At 45.0% G+C, this 16,234-nt stretch overlaps 1 protein-coding gene across 2 annotated transcripts in view; it reads right to left on the bottom strand.

The window, feature by feature from the left end:
• Nucleotides 1-16,234, bottom strand: part of SGCD (sarcoglycan delta) — a 225,819-nt gene that overhangs the window by 136,116 nt on the left and 73,469 nt on the right. Inside the window, exons 1-2 of one of the 2 annotated variants that reach the window (XM_064458540.1) lie at nucleotides 14,974-15,146; nucleotides 3,790-3,975 (exon numbers count right to left, since the gene is read on the bottom strand). In XM_064458540.1, the coding sequence (XP_064314610.1) occupies nucleotides 3,790-3,975 (186 nt within the window). In that variant the 5' untranslated portion in view covers nucleotides 14,974-15,146. Of the gene's footprint in view, nucleotides 1-3,789; nucleotides 3,976-14,973; nucleotides 15,147-16,234 lie in introns of those variants that run through there. The other variant, XM_064458539.1, reaches the window with a different exon arrangement.

Genomic DNA, 16,234 nt, shown 5'->3' with positions numbered 1-16,234 from the left:
CTGCACAGCTCGAAGTCGAGCCCTCCACCCCGCAGGCGTGACAGCAGGATACAGCCCAAGCCTGTGCTGGACCTGCAGACTGAGCGGCTGAATCACATACACAGCCCGCAGGCATTAGGTTTTTTTCTCACCAAACCCAGTATGTGCAAACCACGTATTTCCACCAGGCTTGTCCAAGATCTGAAATGGAGATCAGAGTGATCAGAATGAATGTGTCTGCTCAAGCAGGGGGTTGGACAAGATGATCTCCAGAGGTGCCTTCCAACCCCCACCATCCTGTGATTCTGTGAAGCGGAGATCCCTTTACCTGCATATCACCAGAAAGTTGAGTGCTAGATGGTGGTTTCCACCTCAGTTAGTGGTGGACCTAACCCCTGAAGTTAGGCCACCTTCAGCGTGGATTTGTATTTCAACCCAAATTGGTGGCTTGGGTGTAGATTCATTATGTGGTTTGGCTTAGAAATCAGAGTAAGTTTTAGAAGTAACAGCCTTCACAGAGCTTCCCACAGTCCCAGAGCAGTGCAGTGCTGATGTAAATGAACTGGATAAATGGACCTGGCTATGGGAACCAGCTGCAGGACAGGCAGATGACATTTGAGGTCCCCTCCAGGCCTGTTTTTCCCCTCCTGTGCCTGATAAAGGCATTTAAAACAAATTGAGGATCAAATACTACATGAGAACTGAATGACTGCACAAGAGGATAGGTTGGACAGTGACAAACTGGTCCCATGTGAACGTGACACTGTTTTCACAGCCCTGTGTAAAAAGCAATAGCCACGCATAAATTTCTTCAAGCCTTGAATGTTCAGATAAAAACATAACCTAGAATAAATTAGCAATGCCTTGCTTATTAAAAGCCATGGATTGGAAGCTTACAGTTTGATTTTACAGAAGGTGTCTCCTGGCTCATCAGCCAGTGGGGCATGCAGAGGGGAGAGATAGGGAGTTCAGGGCTTGACGTGGGAGTGGAGTGGATGGGTACTGCTACAACAGGCATGAGAAGGTGGGTTTTTTCCCCTGAGATTGTGTTGCTTCATCTCCTTCTCTCTTCTCCAATCCCCATTATCAGCATTTAGAACACCCCTGAGTTTCCTTGAGCAGGTTTGCTGTGCTCATTAAAATGCTGTGAGAACTTATTGGCTATAATGAGCACTCATTAAATTCTGGTAAGTGGCAGGACTGTCCTGTGGAGTTGAACCGACTCAGGTTCTGGGGGCAGAGCTCAGGGGTGGGGAGATACTGGAAATATTATGTTTTCCACAAGAACAAAACTACAGACAGTGCTCTGCAAGCACTGGGGTAACTCAGACCTGCTAAGCAGCAGCTATTGCTTACCGAGTACTCAAATCATTCCCCCACCCCAGAAGGACTCTCAGCTCCCCTTATCAGAACAGGGACAAACGAAAGATTTTTCCATATTTGCATCTCCTCATTTGAGAATTTTCCTACGTTTGTTATTTAGAGATAAAAGTCTGCCTCTCAAAATTCACTTAACAAAGTGGTTTTCTCAGCCGCAGGGAATGGTGCAGGAGGAATTGCGGAGCAGGATCCAAGGCAGCTGGTGAGGCTGCAGAAGCAGCAGGAGATCGGGAGATGAATGGGTGCGTACCAGGGCAAGGATCACATTTTACATGCCCTGTTCTTGTATTTATTTCCAATTGGCTGTGTCAGAGACACACACCCCGACTAGTATGGCCATGCCTATAACCATAAAGCAGTTCCCACTGCAGGATTCAGTGCTACCGCCTGCGTTTTTATCACCAAAAGCTGTTCATCACTTGCTAACATTAGAAGATATGAATCAACTAAAGCCATATACAAATATACTTTACCTTGGACTAATCTCCAGTATCACAGAGAGTTAACAACTATTTAAGGAAACAGAATCAGACAGGACCTTGAAGATCAGTGCATCCCAAAAAAAGCAGACAAAAATGCTGGAAGGGGAAGGTTTCTGTGGGTATCCCTAGGAGATGATGCTTCTGCAGATGGCCTGCAAAATGCAATGCATCAGGAGCAGGCTGTGAGTGAAAAAGCAGCAGAGAAGTCCACCTGAATACCCAAGTAGCTCAAGTAGTAGACTGACCACCCCACCACCAAATAGCAGAAAGCACGGGACTGACTTACCAAGGTTATGTTATTCTAAAGAAATAAAGTTGCATTCCTGAAAAGCAGGAACCTGAAACCCTATTATTTTCTGCTTAGGCTGATACACATACCACTGCCTGTATGATCAGCATATGACCAAGTCTTCCTCACCTCAGAAATGCCTACTTTTCAACTACACTCATCTAAAGACCACAATTCAGCACAAAATACATATCGAAATGGCATCAATTTCCCAAGATTAAATAACTGGTCTGGTTAAGCATTAATTGCTCCAGTTTGGCCCACTCTTCACCCACTCACAGGAGCTTTTTGTAGATTACTGCTCTATAATTGCTTGCTCCCTAAGCACACATGCATTGCAATTTTCTGCGCACCTTGACAGCATCCTGGTTAGAGAAAATAAATGCTACATGTTCCCCTGACACAGCATTTTGTCTGCTGGATACAGTAAGTCAGAGATTGTTTACTCAACTTCTCATGGCCCATTAATGACATAATGTTGGACACAGCTGTTCAGGGCTTCACAAGACCAAAGCAGAAAAAGAAATGCTAGGAGACTTCAAACATACTGCTCACATCAGAGCCTGGCTGGGAAAACCCTTGAAAGTGGTCTATGGGAATTTAGTCTTACAGCTCTCTCATGAAGTAAATCCTGGATTAAAGCCTCAAACTTAGTTTACCCTGAAGACTCAGATGGTTTTAAAATAGCTCCATCTGACCAAGGTGGCAATGACTGCTTTGAAGAAGAAGGGACCAATCATTTCATTTTCGCTCTGCTTGGCCAAATGATCTTCTGAAAAAACTAGGACCTGCCATAAATAAAGGCTCACTAGCCATGGCAGTGAGCTGTGCCTAGTTCATCATGTCTTGACTTTCAGTGTGTTTGAGCAGGAGAGGTGAAGCTCACCCTGTAAAAAGACAATTCAAAGTCAAGGTACCCCTTGAGATCTCAAAAAGAGTTTGAACAGAATTCAAGTGATGCACAGAGCGCTCCATGCCCAGAAGTCACCATCTGCCCCAAGGCAATCTAACTCCCAGTAGAGTTGCCCAGCATTTTTCTAGGGGCTTCTGGAAAGTGAAGCCTGGCCAGGGGGTCCGTGCAGTGAGGGACTGCTGCTGGCCGGACTGATGTGCACCAACCACAGCACACGGGGATAGAGATACGCTCCACCTGAATACCACACCCATCTGGAAATTTTATTTTTCTTCATTAAGCTTCTGGAACCATGTCATTATGGAACAACATGAATTTTTCCTAAGAAAAAGGCAAATCAAGTTTCTCGACTTCCCAGTCATGGAGAAAAGCAGGAAAAGTGTAAGAGAAAGGCCCAAACCCATTCCCACACCCCAGCTCAAAATAACCTCTTTCGTTAATTTTAAACCACTTTATAATTAAAAACTGGGGGAGGGCAGTATGTATTGTTTACATACATGTATATATATAGCAGAGAGGAGGAACATGATTTGCAATGCTCGGCTAATTCCTCAGCTGGGCAATACTGCAGACATCTCCAGCAAAAAAAGAGGATCATTGGGTAAATTTGTTCCTCCCTGTAATAACAGCTATCCATGGCAATTAGAACACCCCGTTATCAAAGCTGTATCTGAATTCATGCTCAGAGGAAAGACCATCACCCTCCCTCATCTTCCCCACACCTTTGAAGGGTAACCCCTACTTACAATTGTGAAGTTCATAACCTTCAGAATCCAGATGGTCATAGCAAGGTTCACCAGGATTAAAATCATTAGGAGCAGCACAAAGAAATAGAGGCATCTCTTCCTCCAGCCATAAATCCCCACTTTGTATACCTGGGGTCCTTCCGAGGTCTGCATGGTGCTCCGGTGCGCGTACTGTTCCTGAGGCATCTGAAATATCACAAAGAAATAACCACGTGTATTAAGCGGCAAGAAAAGCCGGTGATAAAAACTGCTTCTGTCTTTGCCTCTTAGAAGGTTTTGTTTTCTCTTTTTCAGAGTTAACCAGCTGGGCAGCGTCTCTTTCGATATCTTGGTTCTGCATTATTTTTCTTTCTGCTTACTGTTCGCAGTAACACACCAAAAGAGAATTTTATGTTACGTATGTGTATAAACACACGTAAGCACACTGTCTAAAGGTATCCTATAAAGATCACTCTGAAGTGACTCTGTTCACCGCCCAGGTTTTGCAAGGCAGGCACTCCAGGGCCTCTAAGGATCCTGAGGGGAAAATTTTGCATGCATTTGGTAAAAGCAGTTGAGTTCAGCAGTTTGTTTTGAAGAGGCAATATTACTTCTCAGAGGCTTTAATTACCCCCCCCCCCCCCCAAAAAAAAAAAAAAAATCACCTCAAATAAAACCATTCCTTCCAGCCAAAGAAAAAAGGCAAGGGGAAAATGTTTGCCTTCCTTCCTTCCTGCACCATGTAAACTTGAAGCACAAGGTTCTCCAGCTGCCACATCCCTAACAAATTATCCCCACATATCCGTGCTAGTTTAACAAGGACTGTGACACACTGGGTGGGCATGGCACACTGGGAAAACACTGGGGGCCAAAACGAAGGGAAGAGGGAAGGAAGAAAAGCTGGTGCTGAGGAAAGCAGTGCACCAGCATCCTGAGGAGGAATTTGCTTAGAGTGCCCTGTGGCGAGCACCGTCCCTGCTCCTACACTCCGGTACCTGGCTGGCTCCAGGCAGTCAAGGATGTGGCTGCCCCCACCGTGGATGGAAAGAGAAGGGTGCTTTTAAATGGCCTTGCAACCAGCTGGGATGGGGTACTGGAACACAGCCACTGCACAACGCTTGTGTGCGGCCGGCTGCAGGCACACGGGCGTGTGATGGTGGAGGCATTTCGTGCCACAAAAATGAAAGTATTCCTATTCTCGCCCTTCACATTTGGGGTGCGGACAGCAGATTTCATGGGCTTCCCCCAAGGATCGATTTCTTATGTTTTCAGACTTTGATGCACAGACTGATGGTATCATATCATCTTTAATAACACATAGTTTGCTGAATGTTTTGCATTTTAGACTCCAGACAAATAAACCACCAAATGCATTCCTACACTACAGATTCAACATCACGGGCTTCTTCCTCAGGGTATCTGGCACTGACGTTTGTACTCAGTGAATTACAAAATTCATATGACAGGAGGAAACAATACGAGTTCTTCTCTGTGGGAGTGTGAGCCGCGAGGGCTGAATGAGACAATGGTAGAAATTAGATGCTCATTGATAGCAGCTTATGCTTGTTTACCATTAGTTTCCTGGTTTTTCCCTTACTTTTTTGCTAATAGCTTCATATTCCAGCATCTAATAAAATACAGCAGGCAGGCAGTGGTGGTGCAGAGCCCATTACAGGCTGATGCAAGTGAACTTCATGGCATAACTTTTATTCCAGTAGCTCTCCACCAGGGATGAAGTTAACACTGCATCTTTGCTGCTCCAGCACTGAAGCCCACTTGCTTGAGACAAGGGCCGCCTGAAGAACCAGGTACCTTTTTCTTACCTTTCACTGCTCCAGGAGTCGCCAAGACCTGTGTTTTTTAATGCTGCCTGGTGTTGTCACCTGCAGCTTAGGGGATCATCCACCTCTCCCTTCCTCCATGAGCCTTCACCCCTCACCCAGGCTGAAACAGAGTCTCAGGTGCTAAATAAATCCATTCAGGCACTAAATTATTTTCAGATCAGAGGCACTGACACCTCTCTGATCTGGACCTATAAAGCAAAGCCGACTTAGCAGCATATTCAGGAAGGCTGTGTTTAGCCCAGGGAGGCTGGTGTGCTCACTCCCCTGCCTGCATCCCAACAGCGATGCTCCTCTGGAGGGTTGAGGTGCCCATCTCCGCCTCCTCTAATGTCAGCAGCCATGTTAACCCCTCACACTCAAAATTCACAACAGTGGCTGAAAACTGGAAAATTTTAAACCATAACAACAAATCAGGTACTCCTATCACTTTCCGGTTTCTGAATGATTCCATTATTAAGCACTTTTTCCTCTTTTACGCTTGAGGGCTACAGTCAACCCAGGAGAAAAAGCAGGTCAGACTTTTGCAACAGTTAGATGCTGCAGAGGACGCCTGCAAAAGGAGCGCCACCGCTGCCCATCTGCAGGCAGCTGCCAGGCTGAGCTCCCTCCTTCTGAATGAAGGTGCTGCCTGCACTCGCTAACTAAAACTGGAACAAGGCGAGTTTTAGCCACCCGTCCACGCCTCCAAGCCCGCCTGCTTTTTCCAGCTTTCTCAGCTCGTCTAAAAAAAAACACCCCACATCCCCCCGCAAACCCTCATTTACAACCTCAGACTACCCCAGCCCCAGCTAATGCTGTGAAGATCTGCAACGTTAATTAGTCCAAACGGTCATACCGTGTTGGGAGGAGCCAACAGCTCACAACAAATAAGCCTGTCTTAATACAGGCTGGCTCAGCTAGTTTAGCCAACATGCATTAAAAGTACATCACCAAAGAAAAGTGTGTCTGCATCAAAGAGCAGTTTTCAATAGTGTAAGTGGGCTCACCACAAATCACTTCTGCTGTTCAGACCAGCTGGGGCAGCTATCTCTATACCACAAAACCACCTGAAGCCCAGGCAGACCCATAGCTTTTGCCAAGGAGGAGCAAAGCAAGTTGCTTACAACAGATCCAACTCAGTCTTCACCAGCATTTTAGCTTGCAGATGCCAAGTCAGCAACTGTGGAGGGCTTTGCAGCAGAGCTCAGCAGAGAGAGGAGCTGGGTCACCAACAAATACACGCATCTGGAGAAAAAGCTGTCCTTTTTACACTGCTACAACCACTCCGATCCGTGCAAAGGGAAAGCTTAAACAACAATAAATTACAGAGTTTCCACTACCTGGGGGAAATTATAAGCCCAACTACTGTACAGTCAAGGATTTTATTGCCTAATATTTTAACAGGGGAGCCTGGAGAACACATATTAAATGCAGCCTCTCCCTTGGAGAAAATGAATAAATTGCATCTCTAACCCTCTCAAATCATGGAAGAGGTTTGACCAATAAGAAACAATATGAAATATCCGGCTCAAAATATCTCTTTATTGCAAAAATTGTTTATTCTCGTCGTCTCTTTCCTGCTCTCCCTCTTTCCTTTTTTCTTCACTTGCATTCTCTAGGATGGAGAAAATGGCATATCCAGCTGGGGCAAAACTTTGTGGACATCAAAAATATTTATAGAAACAGAACATAACCACAAAGAGCAACTTGTGTATAGACAGCAGCCTGATTTTGACAATTTCTCTGGTTCCGATAAAATATTTAGCTCACAGCCGCCCTAACAGAGATAGAGCCACTAAAGTACCACAACACGCATGATGAGCATGATTTAGTAATACAGCATAAATTTATAACAAGAAAATAACATGGGAATCATAGATGGCATGTTCTTTCTATACAAGCTCTCACACAGCTACTTTTAAAGCTGTACGTGATTTCTAGCTAGCATTTCCCCCCTGAATTGTGAATACCAAAAGAAAATGCTCATGTCTATAGTTCTCCAGGAAGAGAAGACAGAATGATGGACAGAGAATGCTGAGGTGTGTTAAACAAACAAGTAGAATAAGAAGGCCTGCAAGGCAACTACACAAGGAACAAGCTATATCCGCTATCAATAATCTGCTCTGTGTGGGAGGGAAAAGTATGCTAGTCATAATTTACATTTTGGCAACTTCTCCTGACTCAAACATTAAAAGAGCTAAGGCACCAGAAAAAAAGTACCGCTGTGAAAGGACATCCAGCGGTTGCATTTGTAAGGTTCCTCCCTTCTTTCAATTACTGAGCTGCTGGGGGAAAGGGGAAGGATACTAGTTACTTAATGGGATTTTTTTTCCAGGAAAGCATTAGGAACAACCTCATAATTTCATAATAGTTGTGAAAAAATAATACTGAAACAAATATAGAAATTGGAAAGAGAAGCACTCCTTCCAAAAGCCAAATCTGAATGTGTCTGCCTGCTATGGGAGGGCTTAGAGACACGTGGACAGCATTGGACCACCATTAGCACATGTACAATCCCATTTACAATTCAAAAAACGCACTAAGCCAAATCTTTGCAGTTTAGCCACAGACAACATTACCATGACTACAAAAGTATAGCCTGGAACCTGGGTAATTCTCCAAGGAATTCTTGCTGCTGCAGAAATATGGGTAATAAGTTTTTGCACAAGAGCTGTGCACTGTGTCCTTATATATGAAAACGGCAAATAGGGCCTGATACAAAATCCAGCCTATTTAGAAAAGCTGTTCATTCTTTCACTTCAGCATACCTTAGAGATACGGTCCACAACAAGAAGGATTTATTTGTTTTTTTAAGAACACTGTAAGAGTCATGTCACTATGTTTGCTGATCCGCACAGGCAGCTCACTGAATACTTCTGGCAAAGAAGCTTCAGTACTTTCCTTTGGTAAAGCTAAAACCAGGCTCAGCTGAAAGGCATCACAAATCAGAACTGGCATTGAGCTTCCAAAAATCACATCAGCCCCCACCAGTTATGGCAAATCTTTACTGCATGCCTCTCTCCCTTCCACCACGTCCCTCCTGCTCCAGCAGAAAGCTTCTCACTCAGGGCACACAACCCAGATTAAGGATTTGTCAGGCAGAAGTGTTTTACATGCACAAGGATGGATAAACACGGTTCCCTCACTGGAGCAGTAACATCCCCTGGCCATGCTGACTTTGTAGGCTCAATGAGGGCTATGAACAGGGTGAAGCATAACAAGAGAAATCAATGATGTTTCTGTGCCACAGGGTTTTCTTTGATCAGCACTTAAATGATGTATGTTTAGTAATAGAAAAATTTTAAGCTGAAAGGGGAGGTAACCTGGGAAGGTGGCTTCTCTCTTGTGAGCCTACTTGAAATTTGGTGCCAAAAATGCCCTAGAGCTCATCGAAACTGCTTACTACAGCACATACCAAAAGCCTCTTAAGTCCCAACACAGCATTTCTGCTCCCTGTCTGCTTGCATATAACCGAGGTGTAACAACTTCATCAGAAAAATTAAGAGCATCCAAACCCCAGGCTAACCTGTAGCATGGTGACGGGAACACATTTCTGGAGATGACAGAGAGGGGTTCAAATTTCCTTGGGCCTTGGACCTACAACTCCTACATCTGCTGTCTCTTTGTGTCCGTACCACTGACATCCTCTTCTCTTTCTCTCTCTGCTTTTTGAAACACAAAACCATTACTTTTGGGCTGAAATGAGGGGAAAAAAAAAAACCAAAAAACCTTCAGAGGTGCTCTCTGCCATATCACTGGAAGGCAATGTACTTGTACTTGCTAGCTGTAAATGCTCTGTGGATTCATCCTCTTTAATTTCTCTGTCTTTTAAGTGCACAGTATCCACCAGGTCAAAAGAACAGACATTTCTGAAGCATGACTGAGAACAAAATTTGGAATGAAGGAGAGTGTTTTGAGCCATCTATCAACAAGACTTTTGCCTCTCTGCTCCCTATAAAACTCTCTCTCTCGAGCTTGACAGCCCCAGGCCTGTTAATACACCAGTGTCATGACCCAAAAGTGATTTATGGCCCCACACACAGGTCAGACCACAGCCCAGGTCTCCATTAAAGGATCTGGCTTTGGAAAATGACTTTTCACTTGTAGCTTGACCAGCAAGGGCTGAGAACAGGGGAACAGCCCAAAGGATGAAATACTTTCTGGGGTAGTTAAATCTCACAGCACTTTTCACCAGCACCATCTAAGACATGAACTTGGGCTCTTTTACCCCAATGGCTGTGCCAGTTTGGCCTTCGTCACTGCCATTGGTGTTCCCAAAGCTGAAATCTTCCCTCTCTGCTTGTCCCTCTCCTTCTGTCAACAGTTCCCATCCCTTCACATGGGGAGCAGCTCTTCCACGAGTTGGCAAGACCATCATCACTCAATGCCCACTTCTCAGGTATCAACGCAATATGATACATGTCCAGAGAGACAAAAAGTGGAAGGAAACATCCTATGGAATATTTTATTCTTTTCTGATTAGTTTCTATCGGTTGGGTACATAAGATGTAGGGTTCTTCAAATATCTAGCCTGATTCCGGCAAACATAAGCACATCAACAAGTTTTTCTTGGTCTGCACAGCCCATCGGTGTATGCTCTGCCTGGTACACTAGGAAATACCTCTTTTCCCATCCCCACCTCTTCTATCTTGAGGAATTTGGACTCAATCAGCACAGGCAGCTGGGAAGACCTTGGGGATTCACCTTCTGGTAAAACATCTCTAACTGAGATTTCTCAATGCTCCAGGCCACCACCTACCTTCTAACATCTTGAGAGCTCATGTAATTTCCCCAGTTGCTAGGACTGACAGCATTTCAACAATAAACATGCTGTGGATAAGGGCACTGAAAAGCCCCAGCTTATAAACCGGTATCTTTGAGCAGATGGATTGAACGAAGAGCTGAACATGGGACTTCTGCTCTGCTCCATCTCTGCTCTGCATTCAAGGGCACTATAACAAAGCTCTGAACATATTAGAGTTTGCCAGAACAAAACAAAGTAACAGGCAGCTCCATCTCTGAATAGCATGTCCCACACCAGAAGTGGTGTTTTAGTACGATGCTGCAAGAGTCTGTAAGCAATGTGATGTACTATTACTTCTCTTCTCTGAGAAGAGGAGAAGCATGTCTGTTTTCTTATTTATGAGTATTTCTTCTAATTTTTAGACTTTGTTTTTTGATAACTTGTCTCAATATTTTTCTTTTTCAGAATTAAGCAGAAAATCGAAAGGAAAGTTAACAAGGAAGGAAAAGTTTCTGCAGTGAGTTCTCTTATTTATCGTGCTAGTTAACAAAGGATTTCTTTCACAAAATGCCCCATAATTTGTAGCGATACATTCACGCTGCATGCAAACATCATACCGCTTTCCTGCATTCACACGCTGGTTCCTTTGCACCACTCAGATGATGTGAAGCAATCATAAGCCTATGTCCATCCCTGCCAAGTTTATAAATGCTCTTTCCCACTGGAGTGTCTTAAAGCAGGATGAACAAATATGAGAACTAACTAAAATATCCAGCAGCAGGTGTGACTGCAGGAGGCTGTGGGAACAGCAAGGGGGATATAATCAGCTGAGCTCGAATCAGAAAGCAAGCTACAGGAGGTGATACCTTGCAGACTTCTGCCCCAACACACTCTCACCCCACAGTACCAAGAAAAGAGATATGGCTTTTAGCAATGTGCAAAGCAGGATCGTAATATGGATTTATACAGCTGGAATCCAACCGGCATGGCACAAATTGAGAACTGTGGGCTTGAGCATGTGCCAGGATCCAGAGCACAGTCTCTGCAGTGATCTTGCTCTCACAAGTTAAAACTTGTTCTGCTGCATCTTACCTCTACCGAATTCCCCCCACGTGATGTGCTTACTGTGCTTATCCATTTGTCCATTTGCGCAGACGCACTTGCTTTCTAGTTTGCTCTTGGCAAGGACCAGGAGACGGAAAACACATATTAGGGTGTGCTAACAGCTCTCTTATCCGTATGCTTCCAAGATCAAGTGACCCTCCAATTTCACTTCAGATGCCTAACATTCTGTCCACACATGCACACACTCTTCAGTCCTTTTGGATAACAAAGCAAAGCTTGAACACTTGACCCAGGTGGGGCTGAAGAAAGCTCACCTCTGGCAGGGAGAGGCTCAGGAGCAGCTGCCAGAGCTAGAGAGGAAACCACCACCTCCCTTGGTCAAATCCAGCCTAGGACATTGCAAAGAGCCTCCCCTACCCTGCCCAGACTCAAACCCACGCACAAGTGTGTCTACCGGGGTCCTGTCAAAAGTGGGTATGGCAAACAGCCCAGCTGGGCACTCGGGACATCCCGTGATCCAGACTGATCCCATAGGTAGTGAAAAACCTGCACTGCTTGTCTTACCCAGACGGGGGGCAGGAGCACCCCCAAAACCAGGTACAGCATCACTTCTGTGCCTGGCAAAATTATGGAGAAGATTATTCTGGGAGTTATTGAAAAGCACCTGAAAGACAACACAGTCATTAGTCCTAGACAGCACGAGTTCATGAGGGGAAAATCCTGCTTAACAAACTTAATTTCTTTCTATGCAAGGTTACCCACCTAGCTGACCAGGGGGAGCCAGTCGATGTAATCTTTTTGGATTTCAGTAAAGCTTTCGATACTAATACTGTCTCTCACAGTATCCTCCTGGACGAAATGTCCAGCACACAGCTGGATAAACATGTAATGCAGTGGGCGAGCAATTGGCTGATGGGTTGGGCTCAAACGGTCATAGTAAATGGGGTTACATCGGGCTGGCAACCAGTCACTAGCGGGGTTCCACAGGGATTTGTAGTAGGGCCAGTATTCTTTAATGTCTTGATAAATTACTTGGATGCAGGACTTTAAGGAATGCTAATTAAATTTGCTGGTGACACAAAATTGGGGGGAGCTGTTGACACTCTCAAGGGCAGAGAGGCCCTGCAGTGGGATCTGGACAGACTGGAGAGCTGGGCAATCACCAACTGTATGAAGTTTAACAAGGGTGAGTGCTGGATTTTGCACCTGGGGCACAGCAACCCTGGATGTACAGACAGACTGGGGAGCAGCCCTGCGGAGAGGAATCTGGAGGTTCTGGTCAACGGCAAGTTGAACATGAGCCAACAGTGCGCCCTGGTAGACAAGAGCGCCAACCATGTCCTGGGGTGCAAGTTGGATATTAGGAAAAGGTTCTTCACCCAGAGGGTGGTGGAGCAGTGGAACAGGCTCCCAGGGGAGGCAGTCCTGGTGCCAAGCCTGACAATATTCAAGAAGCATTTGGACAACGCCCTCAGACACATGGTATGAATTTTGGGGTTGTCCTATACAGGGAAAGGAATTGGACTCGATGATCCTTGTGGGTCCCTTCCAACTCAGGACATTCTTCAATTCTATGATACAGCAGCCCTGACTGCTTCGTGCTAAGGCAGATGTATTCCAGTCTCTTTGTCTCTCTGACTCTTCAATCCTGATGACCAGATTTGGGAGGTGGGATGCTGCATGATCAGAGGCAGGAACTTGATTTTTTTTTTTTTAATTTAAATAAGCTTATAACTAGCAGTGAGGCAGATAATAGGCTGACTGGGTGCCTAAATTAACAGCTGCTGAGAAAAGCAATAGAGCTCCAAGTCTGCAGGGTAAGATGGCAGTCTGCGAAGGCTCAAGCAGTCCAGATCATATGAGGCTTTCATTTAACACATTTTCACCGCAGGTGTATTTTCTGCAAACCAAACTTTGAGCTTATCAAGCCTCGTCATTTTCATCATGCGCCTCCCTCTTCCACAACTCATCTCTGTCCTTCCTCTCATTCCCTTCACCCCCATCAGCCTCCAGGAAGCTACAGTACATCCATGTCTCTTGGAGGATGCCCTTCCTGCACCCCAAACCAGCAAAGTCCTCACTTGGGCCAAACGAACCCATTTCAGCTGACCATTACTTTCACAAGAGAAAAAAGGATATGGTGGCAAGGAGAAGATGCTCCCTAACACCTTCTTTTTTCCCTTCCATCACAAAGACTCTGCATTGGACGAGGTAATATTCCCGTTAAGGATACAAAACCACTGAATCCCACTCTTTCCAGGTAGGGTTTGCTGTCTGCCTGAGCCTGCCATTATGCTTTGGAGTTGCCTGCGTATGCACTTCAACAGCATTACTGGGAGGAAGCTCTGGCCCTGACACATACTGGTTCTGATGCACTTTGGTGGCAAACCTCACCTTGTCACTGAATTTTTTTCGATTGCCAAAATGAATGACTGTTTGAGCCCTATATGTGCAGTCCTGCTGGATACAGGCAAAGCAAACTGTGGGTCTACTCCTGTGAACCAGCCAGAAATGCTTAGTGCTGTCCCGCTGTATAATTTAATATCCTTAATTCATTCCTTGTTGAAAGAAAAAAAAACACAACACTGCCATAAAACACAGCTAAAAAGCATTTCCAACACATTAGATAACACTGCTGTGAAAATCCAAGCAAGAGGCACTGGCAGAGGCATGGAAGTTTCTGAAGCTACATGAGGCGGACTCCTCCTGACACCTCCATCCGCCTTGACAAACGCGCCTTATCCTAACACCCAAACACAAGCCTGCCATATAAGGTGCTGATATCTCTGCAAAGGCAAGACAAGCTTTAATGCTGCAACTAAAAGGATGAGAGAGCATTGCCTAAATCTGGCAGGCTCCTGAAGAGAGAGCGAGCTTTTTATCATAAGTGTTTCTTAAGTTATTTGGGGAAAGAAACTCAAATCAGAAGAGAAGTTGCAGATAGAATAGCCCCTAAATTAATGTTTTTCCTTCTAATCTGCCCTAGGTGGTTTCTGACTGTGCTGTCTGTTGCAGTTTGCTCATGCTTTATAAAATACAGAAAAAAAAATGCAGAGAAATCACAAGGCAATGATTATTACTGAATTACTGCCTCTCTTCACAAGCTAGTTGTACCAGGAATTGCCCAACAACCCCTACACAAACATGCTTTCAACTCATTAAACAACTACAATACAATGTATACACAAATGTATTTATCATGACTTAATCGTGTTTTTCATCAAAATCTGTAAGTTACACATGGTATAGAGCCAACCTTGCAGTGGCTTCAGGTTAGATACATACTTATTCCTGAAAATGAAAAAGTTGGGAATTATTTGGTTACAGTGCTCACGCAGCCAGAGATGCAGCGCAGGAGTTTCTTTGCCTGCAGAATTACTACCAAAGCAAAGTTAGCCAGAAACCACCACCCAGCCTCAGACTACTCCCATCCCTTTGCAAATATGCCACAACTTCCCATTCTTGACTTTTTTTCTCTAAACAACAGTCTGAAAGCAAGAAGCCTCTTAGCACGAGCACAAAAGAAGAGCAAATCATCCCGGCTGCGGCGGGAAGGAGCAACGCAGCTCTTACCTATCCCTCGGCGGGCAGATGAAAACCCCGAGGGGTGCCGGAGGCTGGGGGGAAGATGCAGCGCAGCTTTCAGAGCAGCACGAGGCCTGGCCTGTGCTCCTGAGCTGCCCCTGTCAGATTTTCCAACAGCAGAATTGCAGCCAAGTCCCTGCCCATGCCTGAAGAATTTCCTGAACAGCATTCCCGTTCTTTTTCTAACTGCTTTGAAACCACACTGTCTATACTTCAATAAGGCTTTGTCAGGCCAAGTTACAGCTACTGGGCTGGCTCCAGATAGCAATTGAAAACACATGTGTTTTGCATTAAAAGCCCCCTTCTCCACACACACACATTCAGACAAAGACACCCCCGTCTGCACTCAGCCCTGGAGCCTGCACGTCTTGCCTTTGCAGCTATAAAGCTAGCCATTTTGGTTAAAAAGAATAAAAGGATTATGTTGGTGGGGATTTTCTTTAGGAAGAGGAAAAAGGGGGTGGGAGAGATCCCGGTCCCACAGATAACACCTCGCCCTGCTTCATATGTTTGCTAGTATGAGCAAGACATGGGCACCCAGGTTAACAGACAGCTTTGCCAAACCCCAACAAGCAAGGAAGCACAGGAATTAAAATTTCAGCACTATTCTCCTCTTACCTTTGCCTCTGTCTCTTATAAAAATTGTGAGAAAAGAAAGCATATTTTTAGTATCTCCAGACTCAGTTCAGTACATCAGAACTGTATCCTAATCTTGACACATACTCCTGTATCTGCTTATACTAAAAATATACAACTATTTTTGAGTACTTTCATCCCTCTCTGCTTTCCAGCTGTCCTAACCCTTAAAAATATTTTAAGCACCTTGCATTGCCTTTTAAAGAGCATTAACATTGTTCTGGTGTTGGCTTAAGGAAAAGAAATAGAAGATATAATGTTATACCTTTAATCAGAATGGGTCCCAGTTCTTAATATCTGTAATCATTTCCAGACCGCACCATGGGTCAAGGCAGTGAATGTGGGCTCTGCAGCTCGAGATGCCCTGCGCCTGGCATGTGCCCGTGAAGTAGAGCCTGAGTAGGTGTGGAAACGCACATGGATGTCCCCCTTATTCCACCACGGCTAAGTCCCACCAAAGATGAAACCCAGCAGCAGAGTTGTCAAGGTAACAATATAGAAAAGAGACAGTTTAAAGAGAGAGAGTTATATTTTTCCCTCTTAATGTTCCTTTTCAAAACCGTGCACTCCACTTCTCTTGGGTTATTCTATCCTGTGATTTACAGAGGTGCGG

Source organism: Phalacrocorax carbo, chromosome 8, assembly GCF_963921805.1.
Source record: "Phalacrocorax carbo chromosome 8, bPhaCar2.1, whole genome shotgun sequence".
In the NCBI taxonomy this organism is placed as follows: Eukaryota; Metazoa; Chordata; class Aves; order Suliformes; family Phalacrocoracidae; genus Phalacrocorax; species Phalacrocorax carbo.
This window is presented reverse-complemented; position numbering and strand designations above follow the sequence as displayed.